The following is an 11,945-nucleotide window of genomic DNA, read 5'->3' as shown; positions in this document are numbered from 1 at the left end:
ACATGTTTTGTTATTAGATGCTATACCATAATAAACAAACAAACAAATACATATGCGCACTCATAAAGGATACACATATATTGCTTAAGACCTTGCTGCTAGTTTTGAGATTCAAGAGATTTTCCCAACTCATGTGAATTGAAAAGCTGGCCTTAAAATTCACTTAGACTGCTTATACTAGTTAGTTTCCCAAGTCCTATATTCTTACATGTATGTTGCTTTGGGAAGGAAAAGGACCGCAGATGTTTTAAGTATTATATTGTAAAAATTAAAAAGTAATTTTTATTTGTCAATTTTTTTTAGCTACCACAAATTGTATGATCAGAACAGAGCTACACTCTACAACAAAACTAAATTAACATCTGTACAGTAGTCACGGCTGAAAAATATTACAGTTAATAATTTTACATTGAGGCACTGGCCTCTCATTGGATGTATCTGTTAGTTCCAGTTCCCGGAGAACTTCTGAGCCCTCGATCACCTGTCTAAAATAATAATAATTAAAATAATTAAAAATAAAAACCTGAGTAAATCCTTGGAGTTTATCCAATCATTATTAGGCCATAGTTTAAGACTGCATTTGATTGATTGATTGATTGATTGGTTGATTAGATTTGTATGGCTGCCCATCTTAAAATGCAACTCTGGGCAGCTTATAGCAGTAATAAAACTACAAACCATAAAATCAGAAAAGCAAAACTAAAACCAAGAACTAAAAAACCTGGCACCTCAGTCATCTCCTAGGATGCACCAACAACCATCCACCAGCTCCCATCACTCTACCCCATCTCCTGGGCAAACAGCCAGGTCTTGATGGCCTTCTGGAAGGTTAAAAAGTCGGGTGCCTGCTGGATCACCAGGAGGCGATGCAGCTATCTCACTTCAGTGAATCTACCCACCAATATTGCTTTGAGTTTCATGGTAGAAGAAAGGCAGGAGATAAACATCAAAGAAGAAATATGTTCCCATGTTTCAGTTACCACATTTAAACTTGGGATACGCAGAGTGACTTCTTACACATACCCAAAAGCCACGTATTTGGTATTCAAATATGGTGCAGGCTGCAGTGTGATGTAGAACTGGGACCCATTGGTGTGACGTCCTTTGTTGACCATTCCAAGAACCCCTCTCCTGTCATGGGGAACTACAAAATTTTCATCTAAAAAACAGTAAACAGTATGTAGGTGTGCATGTGTGAATATACCTACACAAATACATACAAATACCAAGGCTGACTGAGATCCCCAGTGAATTAACTTATCTCTGTGGGCTGTAGCACAAGTCACAAAGTCTTGGTTAGTCATTCCAGAGGTCATTTTCTATGTCTTGCCAGCTGCTGCAAAGGAGGCTGGGAGGCTGTTGCTTCCCTTTTGCCCTCTTTCCCTGGTGCCTGATCACAGTCAGCACCACAGCACAAAACCCCACCTGTTTCTGCCCATGTCTTTACTCCTTCAGTGGAGTGGAGTTGGAGGGCCTAGACATACCTTGTTTTTGCAGACCATCTCTGGAATTTCTTGATTGTGGACACCAGAAGGAGCAGTTTAACTCTCAGGTGACATGGAATGAACCATCGGATTCATGGGGAGTTGGTTTGGCCCTAAACAGACCTAGATCTGGTTGGGGCTGAAACTAAGTTTCTCTGTATGACATGCTATCCTCTCCCTGGCACATTTAAGCATGTTATGCAAATAGGGCCATAGAATAAGTGCAGTTTTCTATGGCCCACTGATTTACTTTTTCCAATGTTACATTTGGCTTGTCTCCTTGCCTTAGTTCAGTGTAATATCTATAATACAGCCACAAAAAAGTATTGATTATTCCCAGTTTTAGACAGAAAGGTGAGGAATATCTATTATGTACAATTCACAAATCAACCCCAAAATAGAGCTCCCTCCTATTCCATACTTCATGACACTGAGTTGCTCTATAGTTATTAGGAATAGTCCATGTTGATCTCCATGGACACACACTGCTTACCAACTCCTTTTATAACTTCACTTCCCCTGTGATGATGGCCAAAAATTAAACACCTTCTGAACAATCAAGAATTTAGAATATATGAATTCTAAATTGTTTCTGAATCTCAAATCTGGTCCTTTTTAATGAGGAAGTGAAAGTGAAAATTGGCACTTGTAACACAAGTGGCTCATACTTGCACTACACTGATTAAAGCAAGAGCTTCAACGTCTCCATTTTCATTCGCTGCAACACAGCTGACTTTATACTGTTTCTTTCAATTCTTTTTGTATTAGAAGATTATTTTTTACATTTAGGATATATTCTTTGCCTATAATATTTATGAAGCCGCCTATTTAGGTAGGACCAGCATATTTAAAAAAAATACTTCTACCTTCAAAGACAGGTCCATATATCGATTCACCTCCATTTCCTCTTCCACCATTTATATCTAGGTATATTAATTATGAAAAAATAAAATTATATGTTACCTTTTTATATCAGAAAACAGCACAGAATTTTAAATGACAAATACAATTTAATGATTTGTAACTTTTGTCTTTAAGCAAAAGAAGGAAAAACGATTAGAAAAAGGGGAAAAGCATAGCCACAAAATTATATATGAATGAGTTTTTTACATATGTCGATTATATATGGATGATTATAATGCAACATAGTTATCCTTTATTAAAACTGTTGTCTAGGACTTTAAATACATAGTGTTTTTCTTTTGTTGTTGTTTATTCATTCAGTCACTTCCGACTCTTCTTGACTTCATGGACCAGCCCACGCCAGAGCTTCCTGTCGGTCGTCAACACCCCCAGCTCCCCCAGGGACGAGTCTGTCACCTCTAGAATATCATCCATCCATCTTGCCCATCTTCGTTGGCCCCTCTTCCTTTTGCCCTCCACTCTCCCTAGCATCAGCATCTTCTCCGGGGTGTCCTGTCTTCTCATTATGTGGCCAAAGTATTTCAGTTTTGCCTTTAATATCATTCCCTCAAGTGAGCAGTCTGGCTTTATTTCCTGGAGGATGGACTGGTTTGATCTTCTTGCAGTCCAAGGTACTCTCAGAATTTTCCTCCAACACCACAGTTCCAAAGCATCGATCTTCCTTCTCTCAGCCTTCCATATGGTCCAAGCTCTCACAGCCATATGTTACTATGGGGAACACCATTGCTTTAACTATGCGGACCTTTGTTGTCAGTGTGATGTCTCTGCTCTTAACCATTTTATCGAGATTTATCATTGCTGAGAAGCCCTTATATATTTTATGATATTAGGAAGAATGGTATAATAGTTTAATGATTACTATCAGCGGAGATCCTGCAATACAGGGAACTAGTAGTATTGCAGTTGTTGGTGAAGTACATCTCTCAACATCCAGTACTGATCATGTTTGCTTGGGTTCCTGGGAAGTATAATTCTGCAGCACGCAGAGTACCACAGGTTCCTAACTTTTGTTGTGACTGAGAGCCTGACACATCTTTATGTCAGATATGCAATGGCTATTCTAGGTTTAGGCTTGGTTCCATCCAAATAAAAGGCTTCCATGCAGATAAATTTGCATAAAACTTTCAAGTGGTCCTCTTTTGTTCACAATTGATTTTCTAAGCATGTTTAAAATGTTTTTGTCAAATTGTTTGTGACTGTTACCAGCAACAAAAGTCTGATACGTCTTCTTCATTCACCCAGACTCCTGCTGCACATTTCAGTGCTCACAGAAAGATCTGCATCAGATGAGCTAGCTCAATGGAAGTGAATGAGGAAATCTGCACTAATTGAGGAGCATCATCCATGCTTGCAGTTTTATATATTTACAAACCTATAATTACCTAAAACTATAATTCTTATCTAAAAGTATTGTTTTATTCTGGTGATGGGAGGAAGAATTGTCTCACATGCTGGGTAGTATACCAAACTTGCCCCATACTTCAGTCTATGATTTCAGTACATACCTCCTCCTTGTATCCAACCATTTTTTACAATTCGATGAAAAATTGAATCCTTGTAAGTGAGTGCCAATCCAGATTCAGAGTTCCCTTTCTCTCCTGTACATAAACACTGGAAGTTACAGCATGTTCTGGGGCAGATATCAGAATAGAGCTGGACAATGGAAGAAGAACATGGAACATTTCAGAAGCTCAGTCCCTGAGGTCAGTGGGAAGAGAAACATTCCATTAATCAAAGCGATTAATGTATCTCAGTACACTCTGTTTATTCTAGATACAATCGGTCTAAAGATTGTGACATCTTTTAAAAATGAGTGTTTAATCCTCATGGGAAGAGACAATGCATTTTAAAATGGGGAGAAAGAATCATGACTAAGAGATCAGGATCTTGAGCATGTGCTACTGTTATCTGTTCTGTTACTCTATGGTGACTTAGAATTACTTCTCTGCCTCAGTCCAACTGCTCGCTATCATTCCACCCATCTCTGCCTAGCAACAACCAATAAAGCCAACAGCCCTTGCCAACGGTGTTGCCTCCATTTTGGAACTCCTGTCCCAGGCCATGGGGGTCTCCTGGCAGTTTTTCAGCTATGTTTCAGAAGGCAATTAAAATTTTCTTCTAAAGAGCTTCTAGTTTAAGTTTTAAGAAAGGGAATTTACCGATTTATTTTCCATGGTATTATATGATGACTTTTGCTGATTTCAGTGTTTGCATGTTGTAAACAGCTTATTTTACATTTACTGTGAATCACTCAGGAGTATGCACAAGGGCAGAATGCAGAAATTAAACATGCACAAGCACACACACACGCGCACACACAGAATTGCTTGACTGGAAAACTCTTATGGCACAATCCTAAACATGTTTAGCAAAAAAGTTTGAGGACACTTGGCAGTAAGAGTATATTGGATTGCAGCTTTAATAAATCATATAATTTTTAAATATTTATCAAAGAAGCATAAGCTTGCATTTGAAAAAAAATCTAAATCAAAATGTATTTGTTTTGTTTTCTGAGCTGGCATAGTACCAACTTTAAAAGTGATTCCTTTCTCCTTGTTACACACGTGCAGATGCACACACATACAAGGACAATACCTTCAAAGGTAACACTTTTCACGTGACATTTTTATAAGTACTTATACAAAAACTGATCTTATAAAATTTACAGTTTTGCTTTACAACCATTAATGGGTGGTAATTAAATTTGAATTTGAATAATGGTTCTAACAAAATATTTTAAAACAAAACTGAGCAAAACAATATTTTAGGCTCAAGAGAGCAGAAACATTGCACACACTTCTGTATTGTCACCCACATAATTCTGATGAGTAGCCATTCTCCATTTTCCATCCATGTTCCAATGCCTCTTAGTATTTGATCCCACACCAAGGATTACACCCTTAAGTGTAACAACAGTTTTAAGCATATGTATGTTTGCTTCCATGTACATGATAAACAGAAAGCCCACTACCAGGAATTGTTTGTCTTTTTCTTGTGCAACTTACCTCAAAGAGCAATTTTCCAATCGAAACCTCCTGAATTGCTATTTCCATGAACACAAACATATGCTGCCAAGATAAAGAAACCAAACCCTGTGGTCAAAGTAGAATTGAGTGAATCACAGGATAAAGATTGCTCCGTTCTGACTGTGAGTCATGCTTCAGAAGGTAAAGGGTCAAGTTGCAGTAAGAAATCTCTTGTCAATATTTTACTCTCAGGAGACCTGATCAGTGATCATCAACTAATCTGCCAAAGAACTCAGACATATGGATGAGTCTGGAAAGTGTTGCAGGGTACACATTAATAGCAGAGGCTCAGTCTTACATCATACGTGAACTGAGAATATACAGAACAATCTAGGCTCAGCAAGAACTCACAGCACTCCAGATACTCCACCCCTTATCCAGCACTTGGTTTGATTTGGCAGAAGACTCTCAGACATGACATGGCTATATTGGAATCTTTATGACAAATAAGAGTGAAGCCCTAAACTACATAGTTGTTTGCTCAAGGCCATGCAAAGAAGTCAGAGCCTTCAGATACAGCTACTGTATGCTCCAGGGTGTAGGCTTTTTCTTCCTGCTCTTCTAAGCTCATGGATATTGGCCAGTCTTGTAATGGCCTTGAGAGGCAACTGAAAGATGTTCATGGGACAATTGTTATTCACCTTGAAATTGCTGGTTCCAGCCAAGCTCAGCCTTTACAAGCATTCAGACCATGCTCTAGACCTCATCTGCCTGTTCTTTTCACCCTCACTCACTGTCAGTTCTGACTTTTCTTCAGCCAGCACGCTGCATGTTTTTCAAAAAATACAGTATTTTTTCTGACAGCCGTAACTCTGTCAGAAATTATGATTATTACTTACCTATAAAGCATGATATGAAGAAGAGAGGGATTTCAATCCATGGTTTTAAGGTTAGTGCTTAGCAAGGTTTATGTGATCTAAATATCACATAAATGATGGTCAGAGCAACCAAGAAATGGGAGAAAATTTATGAGTTGAAATTCTCTTGGTCATTCTTAATTTTCTAAAGGATTTTCTGAGTCAGCTTTATAAAATTAAACAAATGAATTACACAGGGTTATATGTAAACTCCACCCAACTCCAAATGTTGTATAGTGATCAGTGAGACTTCTGAAAACCCAAATATCACCTTTTTGCCTTTTAAGTATTTTGTGAGGAAATCTGATGTAATTGCTTCATAAAGTGCTGTGGGCTTAAAGTCTTTATAATCCCAAACATCATAAGCCCACTTGAGCAGCATTTTTTCATCTCCAAGGAGCTGGCCATCAACAAAACACATCACATTGGATGGATATTCCCATGTTTCACCTCTCAATTCCTGTGATAGGAAAACAAAATGGCAATATTAAGGATTGATACACATTTCATAGAAAAACACTAAATTAAACATGTTGATTTTACACAGGTGATAAAATTAAGATAGATCTGAAAGGGTAAGGATGAGTTTCTGTAAAAGATGCAAGTTTGCAAGCATTACATAGGTTGACCAGGATTTCCTATTTATTATTTATTTTCTACCCCACCTTTATGTTTCTTCAGCTGTAGATTCACTGGTTATATTCATGCATCATACTGAGCCATAGTTTGTTCTCTGTGGCTCAATTTATTGTGGAAGTCCAGGTTATGGATAAGTGCACCTTTGTCAATTGTGGTTTATTCAACAAATCATAATTTAGTACTATGTGCTATTAGATATGAAACAAACCAGTTCTCAGTAATTCAGGCTAATTTGCCCAGATTTGGAAACAGAAGTCTTTGTTGACACACAATTAGAAACTAGCCAACTACATTTTAGTCTAGCATATCCGTGTAATAATTTGCAGTTCAGTGTGTTGTGCAAACTCTGAAAATTGGAATAATAAAACTATTCAGTTAACTATAGATAAACATGTTGTGTAAATAGAGCCAGAAAGTAAAATATTACCTTTTTTTTTTCTTGTAGATATTCATTCCATGCAAACTGCAGTAAAGGAAGTACTTTAGGCACAGCTATCTTGCTGGGAAAATTTCTCCTAAGGGTCTAAATGCTCAAGACAAAAGTTTTAAAAAGCGAATTATGTTTTATATTTTATAATAGTGCTCCTAAAATACACATAACCATTATAACCATATAGCAGGTCATATAAGTTCCTTACCTAACTAACTAACTATGTTTTTGAATCACTTAGAGGAATTTATACAACTCTACTTCCATGGAATATTTCATGCAAGAGTTTATCATGATAAAAATAAGTTGTTAATTTCTTCTTCATTTATTATACAAGAATAAAATGGCTAAAAACAGCTATTAAGAGTGGTAGCAGTGAGACTTGCAAGTCACAAAATTTCTCTTTTTCATCAAGTATTAATTCAACTGAGTGGTCCTAGCATTCCTTAGCTAGCTCTCCTACCTCTCCCCACAATATATTTTATAAATTGATGTAAGTTTTACAATCCTAAATCACAAGTTGGCTTGGGGAAATCTCTCTGTCTCTGTACCTGCAATAGGAGAGATTATTCCCTTTTAGGCCAATCCCCCTACTTTGTATTGTATACCAGTTCCAATTCTGGTCCTACTTGATTGGCAGGTCATAGATAGGAGCATCATCTCACTATCTAAACTCAATGATATCTAAGACAATAATGTCCAATGCAGGCAAAACCATTCTCTCAGCCCAACGTACCTCAAGGGTTGTTGTGGGGGAAAATAGGAGGAGGGAGCACTGTGTTTAGCTACCCTAGTTCCTGAGTGAAAGGCAGCCAGGATATAAACAAATACGAAGAAACACATTTCACTTCCTGCAATCTTTCTAGTTTCTTTCACTTTTTTTCTTTTCTTTCCACACCCATTTCCACCCAAGATCCACTCTTGATACTACCAAATAATGGTCTGCCCCACATTTGGAACCTCTCATCATCCTTTCACTATTCTCTCAGTTTTCTTAAGAAATTGCATCATTTCCTTGCACCCATGAGCCCTTTTGATCAGCAGGGCAAATGGCAAGAGTTAGATAAGGCAAAAGGTCTTCAGATACTTCCCTGTGTCTGTTTCTTACCTGGACTATTGTTAGTTAAATATTTATGTATTTATGTATTTATTTGTTAAATTTCTCTGCCACCCATCTGGGTTTAAGAGAGAGAGGGAACTTGCTGTCTGTTTCTCTCTAGTTCTTCCCTGTCTTCAAAATGTAGAAGTGAAGCTTTTGTATCATGTATAATAAACCCAGCTTTTACTTCAAACATAATAAATGTATTTTAACATTCATCAATTGCTGGTTTAAGTTCATATTCTGCAATCCAGACAACTATATTATCCTCTTTTAGATTTATATTGATCCCTTTGCCATGTGAACTTCAAATATGCTTAAATTATGAATCTGAAACGAACAGACTTTTTCTGAGCAAATACTCACCAAACAGTCACCGTACTCACTCATTCTTGGGTTCTGAATGGCCCAGTTACTCTGTATTCTTTTGTGTCAATCCCACCCATCCAGTTATGTCAACTAACAGAATAATTTCCCCCCTGGAATACATTCATTAAAAGTGGTGTACAGTCTTTCCCTGATTCTTTAATTATCAACATTCACTACAGTGGAACATGCAACTATCATCCAGCCTATAAATTCCTATTTCATATGCACCCATGAGAATCAGATGACACCAATGAATACTTTCATTACCAAGAGACCTTTTTGTTACACTTTCAGTTCCCTGTATCAACTCCTCTTTTCAAGCTCAGGCTCCATCCATCCATCCATCCATCCATCCATCCATCCATCGATATTGTATTTTCTCCTTTCTCTTCGTCATACAGCCTATTTTTCTTTCTTTCATTCCTTTTACCATTAGTTCAAGCTTCTTGCCATGTTTTCCTCTTTTATTTTCCTTATTTATTTTATTTTTAAAAAAGATTTTTATGGCCACTCATCTTAAACAATTCTGGGTGGCTCACAACAGCAATAAAACTTGGTAACTATAAAGCATAACTATATTTTAAATTACAATCTTCATGTACCTCACCAGATAGGCCTATAGATATTGACCTTTGCTACCCATCATGTCTTTGGCCAATCAAAGCTTTCATGTAGTATTTTTTCTTAATAATGAACATAATGTTGTAAGTAAGGCTACCAGCCTTAGTCATATTGTGGCATTCCTTGCTAATGCTGACAATACCAGTTAGTTTGGGCACATTTTGTGCAGTGTGTCACATGCCCAACCAAAGCCCAGTTTTAGCTCACACACTTCTATGCAAGCTAGCATCTCTATCTAAAAACAGCTTTGGAAGCCAACATGTCTAAATCTCACCAACTAGGAGGTGCATGCAATGGACTGACAGATAATTATGATGTAGCATCAGAACTAAGTATCCAAATGAAGGTCACATATCCTATCACTGAAAAATTTACTCTTGGGAGATAGTGATAAATGTCAAATTTCAGTTGCTCCCCTTTGGGTTAGCCCTTTTGTTCATAATAGCTCTTCCCCTCCCCAAATTCCTTTTCTTTGCAGCCCTTCTAACTCTTTAAAGCAGATGGAAGGTTGCAGGGTAGATGCCTCCTCCATATTCACTGAAGAAGGCTTTTCATCAGTGGGTTTAATTGGGTAATACCCATCTAATTAATTCACAGCTTACATAGTAATACGCAAGAGGCAAGTTGACACGAAGTGGCCTTGGAGATTAAGGCCCACTGAAGAATCAGCCTTCATGTATATAGAATAGCTACTACATCTCAGTAATGATATTCTTGATGGAGTACTAATTTTTTTTTGGCTGCCATAATTCCCTCCTAGAGTTATGTTGTCTGTATGGCCACATCTGCAGAGATTTTCAGCAACTGAAGTAACTAAACATTTCAAAAAGTCAAGGGAGCAGATTTTCTCTGGCATTAAGGAAATGAGTTTTTCTTGTACCTAACAGAAGGAAATTTATTTTATTTTGTAAGCTTATTGGCTGCCCCAGAAGGCAAGAGGATCATAGGAACAGACATTTGTCAGGGATCTGGGTTTTTTTTTTTTAATGTTACAGAAGCCTACCTTATAACTGCATACTGACAACATTAGTAACATTTTAAATAAACCACATTTAAATCTTGAGCAAAACCGACAATTATCTTCTGAGAGAATCTGCTGTTCATTGAGCCTTTGCAATACCATGTTTGCAGTAGAACAGCTCGTGGGCCACGTTATGGACATAAAGAGCATCAAAGAAAAAAGAGAAGATGTTAACAAAGATGTGAGCAGTGAAATGGGTAGCAAGTGAGTTACAAGGAAAAGGCTCCTGGAAATTACCTCTGCTGCATGTGCTGCCATGTGAAAGGAAGATTCTGTGAGCAGGCCTACAACCTCCACTTCTTGCAGCTTCACGGGCTGCACAGCGTTCTTTGACCACATTGCTCACAAAGTTTTCTATTTCTTCCCTTTGCCTTTTAGCTGCTCTGCTTCCTCTCGGGCAGCAGCAAGAGGAAGATCAACAAGTCCCCTCACCATAGCAACTCCAATCAGGTGCCACCATTCCCTCCAGCTGGGAGTTCTGCCAGCCAATGATTGGTTCTCAGTTGATTTTACCTTTGTATAATGCAAGATGACACCCCACAGGTCAATTTGGTTGTAAGCTGAAATCTGATGCCAACTGATACTATAAACCCAGAACATAGATATTCCACTTAAATACTGTAATGAGGTAGTGATGTGTTTGCCCACTGAACTTTCTGAGCTGAGATATCAATTGAGAAGAAGCCAAAATACTTCCTGTTCATACTTTTCTTGCACGTGCATTTGTGTTTTTGAGAGAATTGTTTAGATAGTACATATTGACTAAGTGGTGCCCCGTAGAATTAGAATTATACAGATGATAACAACAATCTCATAAAAATCTTGACAATAACATTAAAGTGCTTTTGGATTGGCTGTGGGATTTGCTAAAGGCCAGACTGTTCTCTGATCAGTGCAGTTAAACGCTTAAATGTTAATCCTTGCTACTGATAGAAACAACACATAATGTGATGTGACATGCATAAGATCAGAGTATAAAGTTAATAACTGAGAAAACACGATAAAAATGGTAAAATTGTATATCCTAATTAGACCAAAGTCATTCACTGCACATGATAACAAAATGAGATGTTGTTTTATGAGTTTATTTTACATGCATATCTGATCTGAAAAGCACAGTCCTTATGGTTTGGGATTGAAACACTTTACAGAGTACAAGCTCAGTAACATTTTTTTGTAGCTCCAGCAGCTTCTTTTACATTTAAGTAATGAACCAGTATTTGGAAAGACTCAGGGGCCTCAGTTTACTCACCTCTCCAATACAGGAACAAACAAAATACCATATACACTCACGTATAAGCCCATCTGTGGATAAGCCAACACACATTTTTCATGGTATTTTGGTTAAAAATTTGAGGGTCTGCTACTCCGCAGATCGGTTTATCTGTGAGTATATATGGGAAATATGGGTACTTTAAAAAATATTACCATATATACTCGCGGATAAGCCAAAGCCAATTTTTAGGTGCATTTTG

General features: G+C 37.5%; 1 protein-coding gene across 1 annotated transcript; it reads right to left on the bottom strand.

Moving 5' to 3' along the window:
• Positions 1-298: 298 nt before the first annotated feature.
• PPIL6 (peptidylprolyl isomerase like 6) lies at positions 299-10,809 on the bottom strand. Its single transcript, XM_063296584.1, has 8 exons — positions 10,708-10,809; positions 7,358-7,453; positions 6,563-6,751; positions 5,414-5,476; positions 3,914-4,061; positions 2,351-2,407; positions 1,024-1,159; positions 299-485 (listed from the first exon to the last, which is right to left on the bottom strand). The coding sequence occupies exons 1-8, from the start codon at positions 10,807-10,809 to the stop codon at positions 374-376; spliced, it is 903 nt and encodes a 300-aa protein (XP_063152654.1). The 3' UTR covers positions 299-373.
• Positions 10,810-11,945: the final 1,136 nt, after the last annotated feature.

This window comes from Candoia aspera, chromosome 1, assembly GCF_035149785.1.
Source record: "Candoia aspera isolate rCanAsp1 chromosome 1, rCanAsp1.hap2, whole genome shotgun sequence".
Classification (NCBI taxonomy): domain Eukaryota; kingdom Metazoa; phylum Chordata; class Lepidosauria; order Squamata; family Boidae; genus Candoia; species Candoia aspera.
The sequence above is the reverse complement of the archived record's forward strand: the minus strand, read 5'-3'. Positions and strand labels throughout refer to the sequence as shown.